Below are 26,765 nucleotides of genomic sequence, written 5' to 3' on the forward strand. Positions count from 1 at the left end.
CTATTCAGACCACTAAAATATTTTCCAAAGCAGCAATAAGGCTGTTTTGCTTTCTTATTCATGTGTTCACTGAAAGAGTGCTTTTAATTTCCTTCAAGAACTTTTCCTTTACATTCGCAGCTGGGATAGCTGTTTGGCTTAAGAGGCCCAGCTTTCAGCCTGTCTTGGCTTTCGACATGCCTTCCTCACTAAGCTTAATCATTTTTAGTTTTTGACTTAAAGTGAGAGAGATGTGACTCTTCATTCACTTGAATGCTTTGAGGCAATTGTAGGGCTATTAATGCGCCGGATTTCATTATTGTTGTGTCTCAAGGAGGCCCGAGCAGAGGGAGATAGCTGGGAGAATGAGCAGTTGGTGGGGCAGTCAGAACACACACAACATTTATTGATTAAGTTCACTATCTTACATAGGTGTGGTTTGTGGTACCCCAAAATAATTAGTAACAGCAAAGATCACTGATCACAGATCACCATAACACAATAACAATAATGGAAAAGTCTGAAATATTATGACACTTAACAAAATGTTATCCAGAGACATGAACTGGGCACATGCTGTTGGAAAAAGGGCAGTAGACTTGCTTGACTCAGGGTTGCCACATCAGATTTTTTTTTTTTTTTTTTAAAGAAGCAATACTTGTGGAGCACAATAAAGCAACTTGTAAAACAATGAGTTATGCCTGTATACTAAAGCAGTATCCCTCAATTTTTAGTTATTGAGGGGTTTTTTATATGAATGAATGTTGAATTTTGTCAAGTGCTTTTTCAGTATCTCTAGAGGTGATCATATTCTTCTTAGTTCTTCTGATATCATTTATTATATTAATGTATTTCCTAGTATTGAACCATCATTGCGTTCCTGTAATGATACATTAAAAAAATATGCTATTTTTATTCTGTTTGCCAAAGTTTATTTAAGATTTTGGCATGGACATTAATAAATTTGTTTGTAGCATAAATTTATATGTTTATTGGTATATATATGTGTTGAGTCCAAGGCAGTTGCTCAGTTTCATATTTGTTCCCTGGAACCCCTTTCCTAAGCCTGGCCTGCTTTTGCTCTAACGGTGACTGGACTTTTTTTACAGGTCTGGTGTAAAGCTCTTGGTTTGGGAATTCCCGTTCCCTCCCTTCTTCTGTGTTGAGTCCTGTTTTCCCGGACAAGGCAAGATTGCAGGTTTTTGTTTCTCCTGATTTATTTATTCATATTAGTAGCTTCCTGAGAAAAGGTGCATAAATTTTTTTAATATCTACATGACTGAAATGTCTTTAGTTGGCCTTCACTAGTTGATCATTTAGAGGGATTAGACATTTAGGTTGAAAATACTTTTTCTAAAGAATTTAGAAGGTTTTCATCTATCATTTTCTAGCTTCCATTTTGTTTTATGACCTCTCCCCATCACCCCCCACTACCTGGGAAGCAACTCTCAGTGTTTTGATATTCTAAGCTGATGTGCTTTGGCCTTCTTTCCATTCATATGTTGGACAGTTGATGGGCCCTTTCTATTTGCAAATGGCTATTTTTCAGGGCTAGGAACTCTTCTTGAATAATTTTTTCCTTCCGTTTTATTATTCAGATATTATATCATGTATTTTTCTTGTCTCCTATTGTGCATTCCTTATTTTTTTGTTCTACTTTTTGGGAGATTGCCTCAACTTTATTTTCTAACCCTTTAACTGAATTTGTTACTCCTCATATTTTAAATTTTCCTGAATATTCCTACTTATAGTGTCCTATTTATGGTTTATAGATAAAATTCTATTTCTAACTCTTTCATATTAATTACATATATTTTTAAAATCTTTACTGTTTCTGCATTTTCTGTTTTTAATTCCTCCTTCTCCCCCATCCTTTACCTCTTCCGTTTGCCTGATGTGTCCTCTTTCTTTATTGAGAAGCTAGTCTCAAATGCCTGGTTATCTGTGGCTGTCTGTTCACATTTAAGGGTGAGACACTAGAAAGCTAGTGTGAACAGTTGTCTTGGACTTAACACATACCTATACCTATTCTGTGTGAGTTGGATTTACTGTTGGGATGTCAGGTGGCCAGATGGCTTTTTCTTTAGATACCTTCAAATGTCAATGTCTAAAGAGTCTTTCTGTGGGAACATTTAATTTCTCCAGAAAGGTATTGTTTGGTTTCTTACCTGAGCCTGAGATCTGGAATTTGGCTGTAGAAAGGGAATGCCAACTATTTTTGATTATGTTTTTTTCTTAACACCGTGTTCCCCTCACACCCTACTCCAGCTTAAAATCCCTTCAATTGCTGTGTATTGCTGTCATATTGCAATCCAAGCTACTTACTGTAGCTTTAGATTCTGTATGATTTAATCTCAGTATAGCTCTCCTCTGCTTTTCATAGTTCTGTTTACCACATTCCACTGTCCTTTCTGCTTCAGACATACCGAGTTCTTTCTCACCTAATGGCTTTTGCACGCGCTTCCCCTTTGCATGGCTAGCTCTCTTTCACTATTTAAGTCTTTCCTCATGTATAATTTCCTTGACTTCCTAGGATAGGCAGGGTTGGTTAGGTGATGCTGTGATACCAAGCAACCTCAAAATCTCAGTGGTTTAAAACAGTGATTGTTGCTCATAATACATGTCCGTCACAGATGAGCTGGGAGCTCTGCTGTCATTTGTCCTCATTCTAGTATGTAGGCTGACCAGAGCAGCCAGCAGTTGGGGATTGCCATTACCCATAGTATAAAGAAAAAGAAAGCATAGCAAATCATAGTGAACTTTCTTAAATCATCCATTGTGCAAGTGGTATAAATCTCTTTTACTCAGATTCCATTTGTCAAATCCACACGTGGCCTCGCCTAATTTCAGTGTGGTGGGGAAGTGCATTGTCCTAATTAACAGTGTATTTTGATTTCACTAGAAATTGGAGAATGACTTTCTTGAGAAGAAAAAAGGAAGGACAGTGTATGTGTGTTGGGGAGGTATATGTGAAAGAGATTAATTGACTTAAGTAGGAAGATAATTACATAAGGGTAGGGTTTGTAAATACAGAGGTAAGACCCAAAAAAGAAAAGTAAAATAGTTGATACAGAAAGTGGATTTGAGAATGCTAGGGACTTGGAAGAGCGGAGAATGGGGAAGTATTATTTAATGGTCTGTAGTTTGGGGTGATAAAAATGTTTTAGAAATAGGAAATGGTGATGGTTGCAAAACACTGGGAGTGTAAAGTAGTTAGTGCTGCCAGATTGTGTACTCAAAAATGGTTAAGATGGCAAATTCTATATTAATATATATTTTGCTACAGTTTTAAAAATAAATAATGTAATGTTCCAAAAACCACTGAATTGTACACTTCAAATGGGTGAATTATATGTGAATTATACCTCAATAAAGCTTTTCAAAAAATAAAAAGGGTAACAATTTTCTCACCCACCATTTTGTTTTATAAACTGTTTTGTCAAATTGAAAAGTCCTGAAATATCCTTTTGCTTTACTAGTATAACTAAAAAAGTAATTAAAACATTTTTTAAAAGGTGAATAAAGGGTTCATAATGACCTGTTTTACTATCAGGAACCTTGATCAATGTGTTACATAGCAATATTTCCCATTCTTAATCTAATGTACTTTGATCCAGACAAACAAAAAGCTACCAGGAGATCCATTCTAAGGGCTCTGTATTGCCAGTTATCCATGTTCTATGCCTGCCACATATGGAAAGCATACAGCAGATTGATTATCTTGGGGGCTCTTGGGGCAGTATTATTGATCTTTACTTTTCTTATGACCTGGTAGTTAACCATTTATTATTATAGACTAGATTAATTTCTCCTCCTATTTTTTGAGTTTTTTTTAATGTGGCAGAGTACACATAACATAAAATTTATTATCTTTATCATTTTTAGGAGTACAGTTCAGTGTATTTAAATGCATTTATAATGTGCAATTCTCACCATCATCCATCTCCATGATTCTTTTTATTTTGTAAAACTTAAACTCTATACCCATTAAACAATAACTCTTGATGCCCCCTGGCAACCAACAACTAATTTTTTAACATCTCAGGTTTGGCTGGGGAGAATATTGAATCAGTAAGTATTTATTTAGCATCTACTTTATGGTAAAAGTTATTAGGGGCATGAAGAAGGTTTAAAATATGCGATGCTTTAAAAAACTGACAATACTGCTGGGCAGACAATACTACATATGCAATAATTGTATAGGAATCAATGATAACATGGAATTTATTATAATTATACCTTGTATATATGTAGCTTATACATGCAAGTTATAATGAAAATTGTGGGGCACCAATAAAAGACCAAACACCTTAAAAAAAACTAATGCTAGTATTGATAAGAATTTAATATATAATGCCAGGCATGGTGGTACGTGTACCTGTGGTCCCTCGGGAGGCTGAGGTAGGAGGATTACTTGAGCCCAGGAGAATGGAGTCCAGCCTGGGCAACATAGTAAAACTCTGTCTCTTAAAAGAAAATTTAACATATGATTAGGAATGTATCACATTTTGTTGGAGAAGAGAAAAATCCTTCAGTGAATCATACTAGTTCAGTGGTTGCTTCTTCAGGGAAACATTCTGTATTTTCATTTAATGCCACATTCAAAAAGTAATTCCATGATTTCCAGCCTGGCATGTAAGGAGCTCATAAGTAACCGTGCTGTCCTAACAACAAGTAAAAAGCTGAACAAGCAAAAATAATAAACAAAAAAGCTCTTTTAGATCCGTCAGGGAAGTGAAACCATGGGGCATACTGCTGCACCAAAAATTGGAGAGACAGATAGGTAGATATAAAGAATAGCAACTTACTGGAGCACAAACTCACAAGCAAAAACCTCTGTGGGGACCAGTGCTGGAGTAGGAAAGGCTGAACCGTAACTGATGAATCGCTAGATGCCCAGTATGGACAACTCTGAGTGTCAGAAACTTCAGAGGGACCCAGTCATGGGGGAGGGCTGCCACAGTTTTGAGTTTTTACCTCTAGCAGCTTGACCTCACAGTGAATATTGGAGAAAAATCTCCTTGTGCTTCTTGCAGCTGGAGGGGGAAAGGGATCATTTTGAAGTATACAAGAGCTTTCTGTTCTTAACAAAGCCTACCCTCAGGAGACATGGTATTACCAAAGCCTAACCTACCTGGGGGAAGGGAAATATCTAACTCCAGCCTACTGTAGCTTTGTTCGTGGGGAAAGGGAAATATACAACTTCAACCCCCTCCAGTCATCCTGTCCCACATAAGGGGGGAAACTGTGCAGCCCTGGTGAAGTTCACAGTCCAGTGGCACAGGCTGCCTAAAGACTGAATCTAATCATAGGACTAAGAAGACTTCCCTTCCCCACACCTTACACTATGTTATTAAAGTCCTATTTAGCAAGGTTCCTTTTACCCAGTACATCACGTTGACCTTTCAGCAAAAAATTACAAGGCCTACTAAAAAGCAAAAAACAACAGTGTGAAGAAACTGAACAAGCATCAGAACTAGAGTCAGATATGGCAGGAATGTTGGAACAATCAGACCAGGGGTTATTAAAAACTATGATTAAAATGCTAAGAGTTTTAATGCCAAAACATGGGCAACAAGAATAAATGGACGATATAAACATAGAGATGGAAATTCTAAGAAGGAATCAAGAAGTGCGAGAGATCAAAAACACTGTAACAAAACGTAAAAAGCCTTTGGTGGGCTTATCAGTAGACTGGACATGACTAAGGAGAGAATCTCTGAATGTGAGGATATGACAACTAGAAATCTTCAGAACTGAAAAGCAAAGAGAGACAAGTCTGGGAAAAAACCAGTCGACAACAGAATATTCAAGAACTACAGGAAAGCTGTGAAAGATGTAATATATGTATAATGGGAATACCAGAAGGGAAGAAGGAGCGAAAGGGACGGAAGCAATATTTGAGTCAAAAATGCTTGACAATTTCACCAGTATCAGACACCAACCAAAGATCAAGGAAGTTCAGAAAACACCAAGCAGGCTAAGTGCCAATAATATTATACCTAAGCATACCATATTCAAATGTCAGAAAATTAAACTTTCAAAGCCAGAGGAATAAACACTTTACCTATAGAGGAGCACAGTTAAGAGTTACATCTGACTTTTCTTCAGAAACCATGCAAGCAGGATGAGTTGGAATGAAATAAAATGTTGAAAGAAAAAACCCCACCAACCTAGGATTCTGTATCCAGCAAAACTATATCTTTCATAAAAAGTAAAAATACAGACGTTCTCAGACAAAATTAAGGGAATTTTTTGCCTTGTAATAAATGTTAAAAAAAAGTTCTTCAGAAAGAAGGCAAATTATTTCAGTTAGAAACCTGGATGTAGATGAAGAAAGGAAGACCATTCAAGAAGGAATAAGGAAATGTAAAATAAAAATTTTTTCTTCCTACTAACAGATAATTTTTCAAAACAATAATAGTAACTGTGTATTTGATTGTATGTGTGTGTGTGTGTGTGGGTGCTTATGTGTAAGTAAGATGAATGACAGTTTATGTGTAAGTAAAATGAATGACAGTTTATAAGTGAAATGGCACAAGGGACTAGAGGGAAGAATTCAGAATATTTTGTTACTATAAGGTACTTGCACTGCCCATGAAGCGGTATAATGTTATTCGAAAGTGGACTTGGGTTAATTGTAATGTATGTTGCAAACTCTAGGGAAACCACTACAAATAGTAAAGCAAGAAGTATAATTGATAAGAAAGGAGAGAAACTTGAATTGCATAGAATGCTCAACTAAAACCACAAAAGGTAGAAAAAGTGCGGAAGACAGAAATAAGAATAACAAAGTCAACCACTAGAACATAGTGACAAACATGGTAGATATTAATCTAACTGTATTAATAATCACTTGAAATATGGCCTAAACACAGCCATTAAAAGACAGAGATTGTGAGAGTGGATCAAAAAACTCGACCCAACAATATCTTGACTGCCAAAAACCCACTTTAAATATACAGATTGAAGAGATAAAGAATATAGCGTGGTAACACTAATGAAAAGAAAATCAGAATAGCTATATCAGTTTCAGACAAAGGACTTCAGAGGTAGGGAAGTTATCAGGGATAAAGGAGGGCAGTACATAATGATAAAGGAGTCAATATTCTAAGAAGGCATAACAGTGCTTAATGTGTACGCACCTAACAACCAAGCATCAGAATATATGAGGCAAATACTGATACAACTGCAAGGAGAAATAAATGAATCCACTACTATAGTTGGAGATATCAATATGCCTCTGGCAAAAATAGACTGATCTAGCAGGCAGAAAGTTGGTAAGGACGTAGTTGAACTCAGAAACATCAATCAACTGGATATAATTGACATCTATAGATTACGTTATTCAATAATAGCAAATCACACATTCTTCTGACGGTCACACAGAACGTTCACCAACATAGACCACATTGGATGCCATAAAACAGACCTTAATAAACTTAATAGAAATAATATATCTGCTGTCAGACCATAGTGGAGTGAAGATTGAAATTAATAACAGAAAGATCGCTGGGAAATCCCCAGATATATTGAGATTAAACACACACTTCTGAATAACAGGGCTCAAAGAATAAATCTTGAGGAACTTTTAAATATTTGGAACTAAATGAGAATAAAAATCGTTTATCAAAATCACATGATCTTACCAACAGGTACAGAAGGAGAATTTGACAAAACCCAACATTCTTAAAAACTCCCAAGAAACTAGGAATAAAAGAGAGCTTCCTTGACTTGTTGAAGAATATCTATACAAACCCTACAACTAACATCATACTTAATGGTAAGGAACTTGAAGCTTTTCCATTAAGATCAGGAAGAAGGCAAGAATGTCCCCTCACCACACTGCCTTTCAACGTCATATAGGAAGTACTAGCTGTCTTACTCTGTTCCTGCTGCTATAACAAAATACCACAGACTGGGTAATTTATAAATAACAGAAGTTTATTTCTCACAGTTCTGCATGCTGGGAAGTCCAAGATCAAAACCATCAGCAGATTCAGTGTCTGGTAAGGGTTACTCTGCTTCCAAGATGATACTTTATTGCTGTGTCCTCACATGGCAGAAGAGATGGAATGGCCAGGCAGGTCTCTGAAGCCTCTTTTATAAGGGCATTAATCCCATTCATGAGGGCAGAGCCCCCAGGGCCCAATCACCTCCCAAAGTCTCCACCTCGTAATGCCGTCACCTTGGGGTTTAATTTCCCACATGAATTTTGGAGAAATGAGAACATTCAAACTGCAGTACTAGCTAATGCAATAAGATAATAAACAGAAATAAGAGGCAAATAGATTGGGAAGAAAGAAATAAAACTGTCTTTGTTGACAAATGACATGATCATTTATATAGCAAATCCAAAAGAATTAACAAAAAAACTCCTGGAACTACTAAGTGGTTATAGCCAAGTTGCAGGATATGAGGGTAATATACAAAAATCTGTCACTTTCCTATTTATCAGCAATGAACAAGTGTAATGTGAAATTGAAAGCATAGTATCATTTACATTAGTACCCCCGAAATGAAATGCTTAGGTAGAAATCTAATAAATTGTGGACAAGATGTATATCAGGAATACTGCAGAGCTCTGATGATAGATATAAAAGATTAAATAAATGATGAGATATTCCATGTTCATGGATAGGAAAACAATATTGTCAAGATGTCCATTCTTCCCACTTTTATGTATAGATTCATGTAGTCTCAATCAGAATCCCAGCAAGTTATTTCATGGATATCAACAAACTGATTCTAAAGTTTATATGCAGAGACAAAATACCCAAAATAGTCATCATACTATTGAAGGACAAAGTCTGAGGACTGATACTACCTGACTTCAAGACTTACTGTAAACTTTAGTGACCAAGACAATGTGGCATTGGTGATAGGACAGACAAATAGATGGATGGAACAGAACAGAGAACCCAGAAATACTCACATAAATACAGTCAGTTCAACTTTTACCAAGGAGCAGAGGCAATACATTGAAGCAAAAAATACCCCTTGAGGAAATGGTGCTGGAACAAATGGACATCCACTTTCAGAAAAAAAAAAAAAAAAAAAAGAAAAAAGAAAAAGAAGAATCATCTAGGCACAGACCTTACATCCCTCACAAAAATTTACTGAAAATGGATCAGAGACCTAAATGTAAAATACAAAACTGTAAAACTCTTAGGCAATAGCATAGGAGGAAACCTAGATTACCTTTTATGTGGTGATAATGTTTTAGGTACGACAGCAAAGGCATGATCCATGAAGGAGAGAATTGATAAGCTGGACTTCGTTAAAATTTAATACTTTTGTTCTGTGAAAGATCATGTCAAGAAATTGCGATGACAGGCCACAGACTGGGAGAAATACTAGCAAAAGACACATCTGGTAAAGGACCATCAAGCAAAACATACAAAGAACATCTAACATTAAATAATAAGAAAATGAAGAACATGTTCTAGAAATGGGCAGAAGGGCAAAGGTGGGAGGATCACTTGAGGCCCAGAGTTGGAGACCAACCTGGGCAACATAGCATAATCCTGCCTCTCCAAAACATTAACAAATAAAACATGAGCAGGGCATGGTGGTGCATGCCTGTAGTCCTAGCTACTCTAGAGTCTAAGGCAGGAGGATCGCTTGAGCCCAGGAATTTGAGGTTATAGTTAGCTATGACTGCACTTCAGACTAGGTGACAGAGTGAGACCCTGTTTCAAAAATACTAAAAAAAATTTTTGTTTTAAGGGCAAAAGACCTGGCTGGACACCTCACCAAAGAAATATGGATGACAAATAAATATATGAAAATACATTCAATATCATATATCATTAGGGAATTAAAAATTAAAACATCAATGAGGTATTACCACACACTTACTAGAATGGCCCAGTTCCAAAACACTGACAATACCAAATGTTGATGAGGATGTGGAACAACAGAAGCTCTCAGTCATTGCTGGTGGAAGTGCAAAATGGTCCAGTCACTTGGGAAGACAGTTTGGCACTTTATTATACAACTGAACATTTTCAAATCATACGAACCAGCAGCTACACTCCTTGGTATTTACCCTTATGAATTGAGAACTTATGTGCATATAAAAACATGCACATGGATGTTTATAGCAGCTTTGTTTTGATTGCCAAAACTTAGAAGCAGCCTTTCCTCGAGTAGGTGAATGGATGAACTGTGTTATATGCAGCCAGTGGAATATTATTCAATACTAAAAAGTAACAGTCTATCAAGCCACAAAAAGCTATGGAGGAAACTTAATGCATATTACTAAGTGAAGGAAGCCAACCTGAAAAGGCCACATACTGTATGATTCCAACTCTGTGACATCCTGGAAAAGGCAAAACTATGGAGACAGTAGTAAAAAGACCAGTGGTTGCCAAGGGTTAGGGAAGGAAGGGATGAATAGGTGGCGCACAGATAATTTTTAAGTCAGTGGAACTATTCTGTATGGGCACTACAGTGGCACATGCTTGTCGTTCATACATTGGTCAAAACCCATGGCTACTGCAGTGGCACATGCTTGTCGTTCATACATTGGTCAAAACCCACGGAATGTACAACACCAAGAGTGAACCCTAATGTATACTGTGGACCTTGGGTCATAATGATATGTCAGTGTGGGTTTGTTGATTTTTAACAAACGTATTGCTCTGGTGTGGGATGTTGATAATAGGGGAGGCTATGCATGTGCATTTGTGGGGCCAGGGAGTATATGGGAACTCTGTATTTTCCACTCAATTTTGCTGTGAACTTAAAATTGCTCTAAAAAATAAAGTTTACTAATCATAATTTTAAAAAAGTAATTCTCTCCAGCACTTTGCGAGGCCTAGGTGGGCGGATCACCTGAGGTCAGGAGTTCAAGACCAGCCTGGCCAACATGGCGAAACCCCCTCTCTACTAAAAATACAAAAATTACCCGGCTGTGGTGGCACACGCCTGTAATCCTAGCTGCAACGGGAGGCTGATGCAGGAGAATCACTTGAACCTGGGAGGTGGAGGTTGCAGTGAGCCGAAATCACACCATTGCACTCCAGCCTGGGTGACGAGCGAAACTCTGCCTCAAAAAATAAAAAATAAAAATAAAAAACTACAAAATATAATTGCGTATTTTTCTGATTTGAGTGTAGAAGGACTTCTGATCACAAAAGCAATGATAAAGGAATACATAGCTAGATTTCAGTAAAATTGTATTTAATGTTTATTAAGAGGCAAAGAGAAAAGCATTTTATGGATAAACCTAATATAAAAATTAATATATAAATGGGAAAATGGTATGAATAGACAATGAAAAATAATTTAAAAGTGCTAATATACTTTGGGGAAAAGTAATAATATTTGATGCAAATATTTGAAAACATTTTATGCAATGTACTGATAAAAAACCTGAACCTACTACCAGAAGTAAAAATCAGAACCTATTTGGTGTTTTGAATTCTCATACTGTGCTCCTCCATCTCTCTTCCCCGCCCCCTCAGCTGTTCTTGTTAACTATTGTGTTTATCATTTCCTTAAAGCAGTTTTCACAAATACGTATGTATCACCAAGCAACGTCTTGTTTAATTTTGCTTATTCTTAAGTTTTTTTCTGTCAGGTTTTCTCCTTTATTCTCCCTTTTGCCCTCACCCCGGTTTGTGTAGAAGTAGTGTGGATATAAAATGACACTTCTGTAGACTGAGGAGATTGCAGTACATCTGGATTTGTTGGGATAGAGAACATCAGTATCACCTAGGGGCTTATTAAAGTTACTCAGAAGTTTTTGCTACTTTTTATTTTTTTTTTAATTACAGCCTTCTTGAGAATCATTGTCTACTTTTACCAATAGGAGCCTGTAATATTTCTCAAATGTGTTGGAGCAGAACAAAGATTGAAGACTGTATTAATGATCTCTACAAAGTGTCTTCTGATCTTTCTTTTTGATATCTCAATCTTTGATAAAACATAAATGAAGGTTCACTCTGGGCTCTTGTTATTTACATAACAGCTGAAAAAAAGTGAATTTAATAATTTTATATTGAAGATTTAGTATGTTCAAAACTGCTAGACACCTTGAAAAACATGAGTTATAAAAATGAATAAGACGTATCTTGTCTTAGTTGAATTAAAACAATTCTTTTGAGGCATTTGTAAGTATTTGTACAAGCAATACATTTGTAAGAGATGTATAAACAAATTGGTATTAGAATACAGAGGACAATTGAGTTTTATTTGGTTTGATTCCAGGAGAAAAGGCTGGTCAGGGAAAATTGCATTAAAGTAGATCCTAGAAAGGACAGGGAAATTTTTAATAATTGGTAAGGGGCAAGGGAGAACATTCCAGGGAGAGAGAACTGCATAAACAAAGAGATGTAGGTGTGAAGTTTGGGAGCATAATTGTGAGCAGTAATGCAATGTGCACTCAGATAAGGATGGACTGTAAGATTTGGTTTGGCCATATCAACAAGGACCTTAAATAATCAGCTCTCTGTACCCAGGATTCTAAGACTTTCTTTTTATTGATGAACACCCAAATTGCTGTTCTTTTCTTATATCTGGTCACATCACTAGTCATGTACTGGATGAGAGAAGGATTTTAGTCCGTTTCGCTTATTGCTATATCACTAGAGCATAGATGAGCACCTGGTGTGTAACAGGCATATGTGAATTATATGTTAAATGAGGGAATGAATTTAGATTTCATAAGAAAGGATAGTTTATGGTTGAACTTTAAAGAGATCTTGCCTCCATGGGTCAAGTTGTTTTTGGTACCTTTGTAATATGCCTCAGACTTCATTGCATTTCTGTCACTTGGATTTGTCTCTCCCTGGCATTTTTTGCAATGTTCTACGTGGGCTCTTATAACTAATGATCATCCTCCTTATAGTGTACCTGTATGACAAGGTATGTTTATTTTCTGTGACCTGATTCAGGTAGTTCTCAAAACCTTTGATTTTTAACTTTACATCTGTTTTTCTGAGATGTAGCATTGCTTCATTCTTTAATCTTGATTTTAATCATTTCTAGGAATCTGTGACATCACTTAGAGTTTCTGCTACTTAGTCCCCACTACATTCTTCTGGTTATGTTATATAAATAGTTATATTTACTATTTATTATGGTATTATTTTAAAATGTTAGCTTTGCTATTAAATTGGACATTTTACATTTTACAGCTTTGCTGTATTTTTTATAGTTCTGAATAAATTATTCATATTCTTACATATCATGAATTGTGAAAAAAAATTTACAAGTTGACTTGTTACCTATACCTATTTGTATTATTCTTCAATGTTTGCTCTATAAATTATAATATGCATCCTTAATTTACAATAGCCTCCCTTGAATTAATATAATGCTACTTGCATAAAATATAGGAGATTTATAATAATATATTTCTGCTTACTCTCTCCTCCCTTCCTTTGTGCTTTGGTTGTTATATATTTTATTTCTACGTGTGTTATAAGCCTAATGACATCTATCAATTATTTTTATCTTTGCTTTAAACTGCCAATTATCTTTTAAAGAAATTAAGAAAGGGAAAAATTGGCTTTTACATTTTCCTACATATTTACCATTTTGCAGAGTTCCTCATCTCTTTCTGATGAAATTTTACCTCAGTGAGAAGTAGTGTCTCCCTTGTCTGAATTTTTATAGCACATATTGTGGACCATTTATATGTCATATATGACCTTACAGTTAGTTCCATGTATATGTCAAATTTCCTCTGCCAGTTTTAGATTATTTTTTTGGCAAGGGTCGCTGTTTATACAGTTTTAACTACTTCATTGTGTCTAGCACAGTGCCTTAGATAAAGTGGACACCTGTATATATTTTTAACTATGTAAGAATGAGTGAAACTTTGTTCATTTATCTGAGTATTTATATAATCTCACAGGATTGAGTTGTATTATTACAGTTCACCGTTAGATGTCACTTTCTGACATATGTTAAATCCTTACCAATGAATTCCTTCCATTAAGGCATATCAGATTCTGAAAGTCGGTGCTCCAACACAAGTGCACTTAAACAGAGAAATTTTTGTACATTTAAAAGTGATTACTGTCTAAAATGAAAGTGTTCCTAAGTTATAATTTTTATATTTTCATTATGTATAAATTTATACAGAACCAACTGATTTTCCTAAAGTTTTCTTTAGAACTTGAATACTGGTATTATTTTTGAATTATTTGCTCTGTGGAGCAGCTTGGAACTATTAGAAGTAATAGTGTGAGAATATTCAGGAATACCTTTAAACATGTTCAAAATGTATTCTGATGGTAGTGTAATTGTGAAAAACATCTTATTTTAGGAGCCTCACTGACCCAGTTTTCTCAAGTTTTGATAGCAACTATAGGGTTTATTTGTGTTTGTCTGAGAAAGGAGGGGAACTGATTAGGCTGTGAAGAAACACAGAGGTAGAGAAAAAGGAGATTCCTATGGCTCTCTTGGCCAGTCATGGAACACAGCAAAGTGCTTCCCTCCCTCATTCTCTAAACTTAAAAGATAGGAAAGGGCAGATCAAGGAGATTTCAGCAATCTCAGAAGGCTTAATGTTCACCGTATATTTGAGAACCTAGATTTTAAACTCAGCATGATAGCATGTATGATCTAGAGAGATGTTTCAATGCGTCCCCAATGCTAGGATTCATGACAAACGCTTACCAGATTCCTACAGACACGTCTCTCCATGCTGAGTTAAGAGAATCCTCTCTGTGATACCACTGCTCTCCGGACATCCAGGGTTTAACCTCTTTTCTTTCCCCATCTTGCCAGGAGACAGCAGGAAAATTATTGGGAGGTGGGAGGTGTGGTGGCAATTTTCTTCAGTTCGTCTGGAATACTAAAATTTGAGTAAAATAACAATGCTGTTTCCTAATAGTGTAATAAATACCCCCGAAACTTAGACCTAATCCAAGAATGTTACCATTCTTCTTAATTTGTGACCTTCTAGTATTCTTTCCCTCAACTTTTCACATCTCGTCCCAGGAGTAACTTTCTTATATTTAATGTTCATGGTTTGATTTAAAATAATATTGTTTTCATATATCTATGAGATGTATATAAAATTTGATTTTTAAGCCATGATTATAATAAACCAAAGTACCAATTAGAATATTTAAATTGCATTTTGTATTGATCAAATTACAAACAATGCGATGTCAACAAATGAAGTTTTATCTTTTGCAGCATTTCTGTGTCTAGAATAAACTTAAGTGCATTTTCTAACAGTCTATTGGTATGAAGTGACCACTTATCCTTCTTGGGATAACCTTTGTAACTTTTTGGCTTTTAGAATGTCATTCTTCATGATATAATGAAATGAATGATACTTTATATGAAGTAACTGGTGATGTGGATGGTAGAAAAAAATAGAAAGTGGGCAATACTACATACTAAGTATAATCAATAGTTGAGAGGTCCTGATAATGTTACGTATACTGATAATTCATTTTGTAATCTGTTTTTTTCCCTTATGTTTCTGTTTATTACTGCAGCTAAAGAAGTAAACAGGTCATGGCACGTTTAACAAAAAGACGACAGGCGGATACAAAAGCTATCCAGCATCTTTGGGCAGCCATTGAGATTATACGGAACCAGAAGCAAATTGCCAACATTGACCGTATTACAAAGTAAGTAAATTTAAACAAAAATATCTCTGTAAAATTTTGTAGAAGACTTTGGGAGAAAGGCCAAAAAAAATTTTTGTGTGTTATGCTAATCAACATATATTACAAAGAACTGAAGACACTTTTTGCTTTGCAGGAGTATTGTTAGAAAAACAAACACAGAAACATACACAAGCAACTTGTGTTTAGAAGTTTCATAGAAAAATTAGATAAGGAAAATATCACTATATACTATTTATAATAGTTTTTTAGTTAACAAACTTTTTAACTCTATTTATTGATTTATTTATTTTGAGACGGAGTCTCATTCTGTTGCCCAGGCTGGAGTGCGGTGACCCGATCTCGGCTCATGGCAACCTCCGCTTCCCAGGTTCAAGTGATTCTCCAGCCTCAGCCTCCCAAGTAGCTGGGATTACAGGCACCTGCCACCACGCCCAGCTAATTTTTTGTATTTTTAGTAGAGAGAGGGTTTCACCATGTTGGCCAGGCTGATCTCAAACTCCTGACCTCATGATTCGCCCGCCTTGGCTTCCCAAAGTGCTGGGATTTACAGGCGTGAGCCACTGTACCCGGCCAGAGATTCTTTTATTAAAAACACCTTTAGTGAATCACTTTTATGTAGCGAAGCTATCTAAAAACAGTCTACTGTTCATTACTAATTTTAATATAGGATAGGCATGGTATGTGTAGTAAGAAACATCTTACTACTTTATAGCCCACTAACAGAATTTTTAACAATTTCCTTCTGTATTTTAGAAATCATGTTAAATAAACATTCAGTTTTAAAGAAGAAAATTCTCCACCCCCATCCCTTAGTTTCTCATGCTATTTATGTGGGTAGACAGATTTAGGATACCAAAAAAAAAAAAAAATTAAAGTACCTTATGAAGCTTCTATTTACATGTTGTATGCTAATTATAAGGGAGTCTTCAATTAGGAACTTGGTTTTGTTTTGTTTCTCTGGGTATTCTTCAAGAAATAAAGCTAAATTTATCTTTTAAGTGTTTGGAATTTTAAAAATAATTTAGAGAAAATGTCTTGATACTTTTCACATTCTTTAGATGCTATGGGTAGAAATGGAGAATGGGAGTAATTTACAAAACTCACTTAAATAAATGCTTTTTTTGGCCTTTATTAATAAGTAATACAATTGAGTTCCATGTATTTTTGTCCTTTCCCTGTATGCTGGTGAAGAAGAGTACTACTTAACGATGGGCTCAGTGGCTCATGCCTGTAATCCCAGCACTTCAGCAGGCCAAGGCTGGTGGATCACCTGAGTTTGAGACCAGCCTGGCCAACATGGTGAAACCCCATCTCTGCCAAAAATACAAAAATTAGCCTGGTGTGGTGGTGCACACCTGTGGTCCCAACCACTCAGGAGGCTGAGGTGGGAAAATCACTTGAGCCTGGGAGGCAGAGGTTGCAGTGAGCCGAGGTAAGGCCACTGCACTCCAACCTGGGTAACAGTGAGACCCCCGTCTCACAACAAAACAACAGAGAAACCCAAAGGCTACTTAAGAGGGAAGAAAAAAGGAGATAGAGAAGGGGTGAGGATATATGTGGCTCCAATTCTGTACTCGCCCTTGTGGTATTTTAAAGCTGACTATGTACAACTCCTTGCTCCTATAAGATAGTAGAAGAAAAAAAAGGATAATACTATGTGAACAATAAGAATAAAATACATAGTACATTATTTTAATTATTATGCTTTTAAATAAAGCACATAATTTGGGGTATGATAACTAAATGCAAATGATGTTGTTGTAAGACATTTTAAAATCAGAGTACAAAACAGTATTTTCTTATGGTTGAGATTTTTAAAAAACCATCCTTTATATAAAAATTGCTTAGAGAAGAATGTTTAAATAAAATACTTTTCTTGGGATTCAGCTTTTTAAATTAAAATCATGTAAACATGACAACTATTTCAGTTTTTCAGATGACCTTTGTTCATCTGTAGCATGTTTCTCTAGAAGCTTTAAGGACATTTCTCTAAGCAGCTATCAGAATCTCCCAGTGTGAATGTTGCTGTTAGATTGTGACCACCTTCTAATCTGGGAGTAAGAGAATTAACTCCCACAATAATGGGTGGCAGATACCTGTTGGATTATTACAACACGTGTGTGTACATGTATACACATGTTAAACTGTAGTAAAAGACATGGAGATTAACAGGATTGCCTACATCTCATTTTGCATTATGTATTATTGATAAGCATTCTTTTCTCTCCTTTCTTCATCAGCATAGCCTTAATTGATGCCAAGGCTTATTTTTCTTCATGTTGTAAGGTCCATAGTTTTACAATTAAATATGAATAAATTTATTTACCTACCAGATTACCAGATAGTCTTGGTTTTATTAGTCTCATCTAAAGATGAAAAGAAAGAAAAAGAATCAGAGGTTAAGTGCTTAAGACTGGGTCCCAGTGTTTCCTCTTCCTCATCTCATCTGAGAGGTATGCCATGTTTATTTTTATTATGTGGCTCACATCAGAGCATCCTGTACTTCCTTCATAACATTAATCACATTTGTCATTGTTTCCCTGCTAGACAGCTCCAAGAAAGAACTGTCTAGAAAATTGCCTAACCCGGCCAGTGCCTTTGCTTCTTGGCTAATATTAATTTCCTTGTTTGCTAAACTTGCCTAAGATAAGTTAGGAAGTAGCATTGCACTATGGCAGGAAGTCAGATCTTTTGCTCTAAAGCCTGATACTCCTATTCTGTACTCTCGATAGGTAAATACTTTTCAAGCCTTAGATTCATTTTCAATCAAGTCGCTCTGCTTAGTCAAGTCCAAACATAAAGATAATCTTTTAAACTTTGCAGATATCTTAAGGTACTGAAGGCTGTAGTAGGGTTACTGTCAAGAATGCATGTTAGTCATTAAGTTTCATTTCTTATTTTGACTGATGAGTGATGCCATTATAAAAAAAGCTACACGGTTTTTGTCAAGCATTAAAAGTTGTGGGCTTTGGGGTGACTGGCTCTTAGCCTGGTAAACCCTAAACACTCTAGTTTACTTCTGTATAATGGTTTAGTTCTGCTTGCTTTTGTTCTTTTAATCTCTAGGTTTCTCTTCTTTTTTGTTGTTTTTTTTTTTTTTTTTTTTTTTGGAACTGATTGAAGAAACCTGGCCATTGGTTGTGATTTTTCCATTGTCTGACTTTTGCCGATTGTATCCCTGTAGTCTAGTTTAACCTGTTGCTCAGTCCTTTTTATTTCATGGAGATTGATAGCTGCATCTGGTGGCTTGGGGGAGGGGGCAAGACTATTCCCTGGGAGTGATGTGTTCTACTATCAGGAGACACATATGATGTCAGTTGTTTCTCATTTTGTGATGTACATAGCAATTGACGCTAGATCCAGTAACTCATTAAGGACTGCCAAATGATAATCATCCAATCTATCTTTCCTTTTCTAACTGGACTACTTCTATAAGGACATAGCTTCCCATCATCTGCCATTTGGTTACCATGTGGTATGGTTCATATGAGAAAAGTAGAATAATTCATTCTCTTTATGTATTTAGCAGTTTTAAAAGTAGTATCCTTTAATGGTAACCAATTAGATTTAAAAACAAATTGCCCTTTGGAATTCATGCCTTTAATTACATTTTATATGTTTCAGTCCATTTTCGACATACCCCTTATTGATGCTATCTTTGACCAGTTGGAGCCTCTGCAGTGCTGGCTTCTGAACTACTTTCTGCTTGTTATGAGCAAGATGTTTTGGGATCCTCTTGTACATATCCTGCCCCAGGCCCGGAACCATTGATTTCTCCCAGGTGCTCTGGTTTCTTTCAGTTTTAAAATGTATTTTAAGAGCACTTCCTGGCTACTCAGTGTTGCTACTGGGTGGGTCTCTCTTTCTAGGCCTTTGGACAGAGTTATGAAATGCACATACTTTTAAAAGATAAAAACACCTCCTGAGTTCATGCTGATACTTTCCATTGAACTTTGTGGCTACTGGGTTTTATTTACTTAACTCTTCTATCTAAAATCTTTATCTACTTTCTGACATGGTGAGAATCATGGTTCTCAGGGACATCATCTGTGATAAAATTTTAGAATTTCGTGTGGTCAGTTATTTTATGCAACATTAAATACACAGCTATTAGAATAAGAAAATCTTAAATATTCTATATACCATGTATAGTTATGATTATGTTATTATTTTCTTATCTACACACATCCTTATTTAGTTTGGAGCCTCTCTTAGTGTGTTGGGTCTTCTTTTCCTGTCTTCTTTATTTGTACTTTTTAATTCTTTTCATCTTTTTTCTTTTTGATTTTTAGTATTTTTCCTTCACTGCAACCTCTTTTTATGTAACATTATCTGGTGTATAATCATTTTTGTGTACCCTCTAGTTTAGACTTAACTTCTGAAGTGATTTTTTTTCCATTTACTTCAAATGTTTAACTCAGAATTCTGAATTTTTCTTCTGATTTGTAGCTTGTTTACCTTATATCATTTTCTTCATTTCTTTTCTCATGTCTTGGGACAGTAGATTCTAGCTTCCTTCTGTTTTGTAGGCTTATCTTTCTGGCATGTTTCTAACCATCAGGATGTCATTCTGCTCCATGTGCCATAGTCCTCTCTGTTGGTCATTCTTACGTGAAATCACTTTTCCTAAACTTGTGGCAGAGCAGAGTGGTTCTGAATACTCTTTCCAGATTTATGGCTCTAAAGTTCTTCTTATGCCATTTTTATGAAGTACTAAAAATAGAGCCTAATTTTTCCGGAGATTTTCTAGGTTTTTCTCCATCTTTTCCCTGTTTTTTTGTGGAATCACCTTTTCTTATACTTAGGGTCTTTTCAACTGACTGCAGTAGTAGTTGTTACTTTTATTCGTAGCCTTTTTCTGTAATACCGGGCTTTGTCCTGGAAGGGAACTGTGACTGCTTAATTTTGAGTGTTTGTAGGCCCTATTAAGCTCTAGCTCCTTAAGAATTTACCACAATCATGAATTACCATGAGTCATCTGCAAATGGGAGTGTGTAAAATCCTGACCAGTTTTAATGCTATTATCAAGTGGGCCTACTGTGCTTTCCAGTGAGTCTTTGCTGGGTATTTTACCCTCCTATACTCTCTGTTCCATTAGTATCTGTTGTGCCTCTCTTTCTCCTGTAAGGGTATCAATACCAATCAGGATTGTAGCTCTCAGAGATTTGTTCTCACCTGCTCAAATTTTGGGATGCATAGGAGTTCGCATGACCTAATTTTGTTGTACTGTGTATGTTGTCCAAAGGCATTTTGCTTTGTTTTATTTGGTATTCTTCCAGTAACTCTATCTAGTAGGTTTGGGGAGATTTAAAAACTATGTTACCATCATAATCATCCCATCTCACAACAATCTTGTGGTTTTTCTTTAAAAAAAAAAAAAAGCAGGGGTGGGGGGCGGGCACAGTGGCTCACGCCTGTAATCCCCGCACCTTGGGAGGCTGAGGTGGGTGGATTGCCTGAGGTCAGGGGTTCGAGACCAGCCTTGCCAACATAGTGAAACCGTGTCTCTACTAAAAATACAAAAAATTAGCTGGGCTTGGTGGTGGGCACCTGTGCTCCCAGCTACTGGGGAGGCTGAGGCAGGAGAGTCACTTGAACCCGGGAGGCGGAGGTTGCAGTGAGCCAAGATTGCGCAATTGCACTCCAGCCTGGTCAACAAGAGTGAAACTCCGTCCCAAAAAAAAAAAAAAAAAGACGGTTGCTAAAGGCACAGAATATTTTCTGCAGTTTAAAAGTGGAGGCAAAAGCAAATAATTCCTTCTGACAGAGGTAAATCAAAGGAGTGTTCTCCATGTTGTGTACTACACTGGACACATCAGAATAAATGGCAGTATCATCTTCAAACACAGGATTCTTTCTTTTTTTTTTTTTTTTTTTTTGAGACGGAGTCTCGCTCTTTCGCCCAGGTGGGAGTGCAGTGGAGCGATCTCAGCTCACTGCAAGCTCCGCCTCCTGGGTTCACGCCATTCTCCTGCCTCAGCCTCCAAAGTAGCTGGGACTACAGGCGCCCACCAGGATGCCCGGCTAATTTTTTTTGTATTTTTAGTAGAGACGGGCTTTCACTGTGTTAGCCGGGATGGTCTCAATCTCCTGACCTTCTGATCTGCCCTCCTCGGCCTCCCAAAGTGCTGGGATTAGAGGCGTGAGCCACCACGCCCGGCCAGGATTCTTAACATAGCAAGACTTGGGTTGCAGTTTAAAAAAGAAATTCCGGCCGGGCGCCGTGGCTCACGCCTATAATCCCAGCACTTAGGGAGACGGAGGCAGGCAGATCACGAGGTCAGGAGTTCGAGACCAGCCTGGCCAACATAGTGAAACCTTGTCTCTACTAAAAATACAAAAATTAGCCAGGCATGGTGGCGCACGCCTGTAGTCCCAGCTACTTGGGAGGCTGAGGCAAGAGAATCACTTGAACCTGGGAGGCGGAGGTTGTGGTGAGCTGAGTTCGGGCCACTGCACGCCAGCCTGGGCAACAGAGCAGGACTCTGTCTCAGAAAAAAAAAAAAAAAAAAAGAAATCCCACAAGTAGAATTTGTGACCATTTGAAGGATTTAAGTCTCAGATCCTCATAATTAATTGAATTCTTAGGGACTAATAATTCTCTTATCTCTGTAACAAAATAGGAGAACTTATCTGTTCTGAACGTTTGTTCCATCTAATTGTGATGGTGTTTAACTTTGGAGTTCATAGGAGTAGTCATTAGTTGTCACGATATCTCCCCAAGAAAGAGAGTTCCGAGTCTTTTTTTCTCCACATTCTTTTAATTTTCCTTTTTAAAAAACTGCTGGTATTGGCTAGGTGCAGTGGCTCATTCCTGAAATGCCAGCATTTTGGGAGGCTGAGGTTGGGGGATCGCTTGAGAGTAGGAGTTTGAGACCAGCCTGAGCAACATATTGAGACCCTATCTCTACAAAAAATCTAAAAAATTAGCCAAGCATGGTGGTGCGTGCCTGTAGTCTCAGCTTCTTGGGAGGCTGAGGGAGGATCGCTTGAGCCCAGGAGATCAAGGCTGCAGTGAGCTGTGATTGTGCCACTGCACTCCAGCCTGGGAGACAGAGTGAGACCCTGTCTCAAAACAAAAACAAAATGAAACAAAAAAAACCTGCTAGTCTTATATCCAAGAAGGTAGTAGGGAAGGTACTGTAAGTTAGATAATCACTGCTAAGATGTTTTGAATATTTCAGATATTTAAAAACCATACCCAAGATAAACTTCTTTAACAAGCTCCAACATTTTGGCATGGAAAATATTAAAAGAGTCAGTCTGAAATAAAAATATGTATATGTGGTTAAGTCTGATTTTTTATTAACGATGAAACTGTCCCTCTGATTTAAAGCTATATTTATAAATTTGATTTAATGATAATATGAAATTCTATAGATGACCGCATTTGGGAGCTAAATAAGCACAAATAAATTTTGGCCTATCAGCAAAAACGTTTTACATTTTTTGAAACTGGAGGATATTATGTGATATTTAATCATTATAAAATGGAAACAAATTAGTCATTTTATCATGAAGAAGAAAATGCAGTAGTAAGTTGAGGGTTATGTGTGAAGATAAGCACAGGCAATAGTAGCTTCTCTTTTCAGTTTAAATGTCTGTAAATGCTAAATTATAGCTAGCACATATGAATTAATCAGTTTTGTGCAATTTGAATGGTATCATAATAAACTTTTGAAAGTTATTTAACAGTAATATTAAATATTTATAAAATATTTTTATGCCTAAGATGTTAGCCCTCGTTTTACACATTATAAATCAAGAAGTAAAGGATGAAGAATCATGTAACAACAAAATCAGTAACAAGTGAAATTTAAACTTTTAATCACTGACTTTCCCAGTATGAGGCCATGTGCTGTGGTTCACACCTGTAATCCCGGCACTTTGGGAGGCTGAGGCGGGTGGATCCCTTGAGCTCAGGAGCTTCAAAACCAGCCTGGGCAACATAGTGAGACTCCATCTCTACAAAAAAACCCACAAAATTAGCTGGGTGTGGTGGTGTATGCCTGTAGTCCCAGCTACTCAGGAGGCTGAGGAGGGAGGATGGCTTGAGCCTGGAAGGTTGAGGTTACAGTGAGCCATGATTGTGCCACTGTGCTCTGGCCTGGGCAACAGAATGAGACCCTGTCTCAAAAAAAAAAAAAAAAAAAAAATTTCCCAGTATGATTCATAACTCATTGTCATGTTATTTCTCTAGATGCCATGTCTATTTTAGTATCCATTAAAAACAAGTTACATATATCACTTCCTTTTCTTCTTTAATCCAAATAAATTATTCACATCTGATTTGGACTATTATGACTTGGCTTTAGAGGTTTATAATTATTTTAAGTAATGGTTATAAGATAGTTTAAAGACATACTTTTGAAATAAGTACAGATTTTATACTAGTCTCTACTGGCATTGTTGGCTAGACTGTGTGATTGAGGGAGGTTAGCTTGTTAATTATGGACTACTAGAAAAAGCAATTGAAGTATTTGACCTATATATTTCCTTCCTGTCTTGGGCAACTTTAATTTTGTGTTTCTAGTGGTGATTACACTGTGACTAGTATGATTAAACTAGCATTGGATTGGTAGAGTAGTCCCATTCAAGTGAATGTTTCAGATTAGGGCATCAATTAATTACTTGTATTGCTTACTTTAGGGTCAAACCCCAGTTAGAAAATGTGACCTCTGACCTCTTGTGACATGTTTGGCATTGAAATTTCTGAGTTCTCCTGGAGTTCTTCCTGTCGCTACAGATATACATAAACCCAAACTGTAAGTCCTCTTCGTGTGTAGGTTGCGTTTGAAGTTTCAACTAGGTACACATTATTTCTTTAACTTTTTGAAAACACTTTCCAGGAACTGTTTATTTATGTAAGTTAAATTTTGCTATGTCTCACTGTCAATTTCTGTTCCTTCACTGGAATTATTGGAGAGGAAGAGAATAGCCATTGCCTAAGTTACTTCTTTGGAAATAAGTTGATTAGAAAAACAACTGATTAGTATTATACCGTTTATGTAATCCCAAGGATTCTCCACAGAATTGCTCGTTGTATTCTCATTTCCATCTATATTGATTTAGTGTTTCTTACATGTCTTATTATGAAACCAGATTGGCAGGTATACTGTTATTATTTTATACAATAATGGCCTTACAGAAGAAGTAACTGATTCCGAATAAGTAGAGTCCACAGTGAGTTTTTTCCAGCATGGCAAATTCTTAGGACATTCACCTTACCTTGGGTCGTTGTCTAGCTGTTTTCATGTATTTCACATTTCTTTGCACGTCTATGAAGGAAACATACAAGGCACATAAAAGAATAAGACAGTAGTACCAAATAACAGGAGAGGGTCAGTACCACAGATCGGAGTCTATCAGTTTACAACACTATAGACCTTATTTGAGGGAACAGTCACTGTGAGAATGCTTGGGATGCCTTGTGAAGGGTACAGAAATAGTCAGGCCTTGATAGTTGGATGGGATTCGACAAGGCAGAGAGGCGAGTCAAAGCATAGACTGTCTGGATCAAGCAGAGGGACTGTAGGGCTTAAGGGAAAGTGGATAAAAAGGCAGAAAGAGTTAGACCAGCAGGGTCTTTAATGCTAGCATTGAAATTTTTATCCTGTAGCGAGAGGGGAATAGCAAATATTTTTTGAATATAGAAATGGTAAAAGTAAAACAGTCATTTTTTTCCACCGCAGCTGGATTGACTCGAGTCTATCTGCTCTTCTCTGTTCTGGCCTGGGTTTTCATCCTTATGACTTTCTTGCCTGTTTTTCCAGCCCCTAGCTTTGCTAGTCTCTGTTTCTTCCCATCGTTGGTGTTAGAGATGCTTTTCAAAAACATCATCAGATTGGTCCACTGTTGCAAACGTTTTCCTGCTGCCTGTGAAGTCCACATTCCCATGCATAGGTGTTGCTGTCTCGGCCTGCCTCTTCTGCACACTCTCCTGCAACTCCCCACTCTCCTTACGCTCCAGCTGGGCTCTCGCAGGCCCTCAGATCTGCGTTTCCCACGCTCTGCCTGGGACGCCCTTCCCAGACTCCTCCTTCAGGTGTTGGTGTTATCTCCTGACACCTTTAAGTCAACCTAATTCTATCAGTTATTTTTCTAAATTTTAGGTCTGGTTGTGCTCTTAAAATTCTCTTTTGATTTCCTCATTATTGATAAAGTCCAAATACCTGAGCAAGGCATTTGTACAAAGCTCTTTACAATGAGTCCCTGACATTTCCTCTTTTCATACCCAGCATCTCCCTACTCAGTGTTCCATCTGATGAGACTATTCTCAATTGCCTGAGCACTTTATGGATTCTTCATTTTGTATTTTTCCTTCATCAGTGGACAAAATCATACCCATTCTTTTAGGATCCAACTCAAGTCTCCTTTGAAATTTTTGAGATGTTCCTTATTCAAGCCCATTTTCCTTTCTCTTTGTTCCCTTAGTAATATATGTATATATATATATAATTTGATTTCATTATTTATTAGTCTCTTAGGATCTTTGAAGAGCATTCTGCTTCCTTTTGATGGTGAGCACCTTGAGGGTAGGGTATATATATTTTCTATCTTTGTATCTTAGTGTGAGGCATAGTAATTGGAACTTTAATAATAATATTCAGCTGTGTGAACTGTAGAAGTGGTTTGAAGGAGGGTTATAATAATTGATAACATTAAATAGTCATTATTTTGTGAAAAGCACTGTGCTTTATATAATTATTTAATTTTCACAACAACTGTGTGAGTTATGTTGTCATGAGTCTCATTTTGTTGATAAAGCTTAGGAAGGTAAAATGGATGGCCCAAAGTTGGTGGCAGAACTAAAATTTTAATATAGGTCTATCTGATATTGGAGTCCAAGCTCTTAACCATTAAATGTTTCCTTCCGGTATTTTAATGGATTTGTATCTTTGCAAACTTTGAAGTTTTCAAAACATGATCATCTACATGGAACTAACACATTATCTCATTTCATCCTCACAACAACTGTGAAGTTTAAGTTAGCCCCACCTTATAGGTAGGGAATGTGAGGCTATCAGGGTAAATGACTTATCCCAGGTTATGTGTTTAGAATTAGGAAGAACCTAGTGCTTCAGAATGTATTCTGAAATGTTAAAATGACTGCATTGATGAAGGAGCCATAACAATGCTATTTTAGGTTTTGAAGTGTATTGCTCTTTGTTCCATGCAATTTTG

At 36.7% G+C, this 26,765-nt stretch overlaps 1 protein-coding gene across 1 annotated transcript in view; it reads left to right on the plus strand.

Annotated features, from left to right (window-relative positions):
- Positions 1–15,446: 15,446 nt before the first annotated feature.
- The window catches only part of ZMYND11 (zinc finger MYND-type containing 11), a gene marked incomplete at its 5' end in the record, with an annotated part of 72,862 nt that continues 61,543 nt past the window's right edge, over positions 15,447–26,765 (plus strand). The window contains 1 exon segment of the mRNA NM_001132948.1: positions 15,447–15,581. Within this exon segment, the coding sequence (NP_001126420.1) occupies positions 15,466–15,581 (116 nt within the window).

Source organism: Pongo abelii, chromosome 8 (genome assembly GCF_028885655.2).
Source record: "Pongo abelii isolate AG06213 chromosome 8, NHGRI_mPonAbe1-v2.0_pri, whole genome shotgun sequence".
Classification (NCBI taxonomy): Eukaryota; Metazoa; Chordata; class Mammalia; order Primates; family Hominidae; genus Pongo; species Pongo abelii.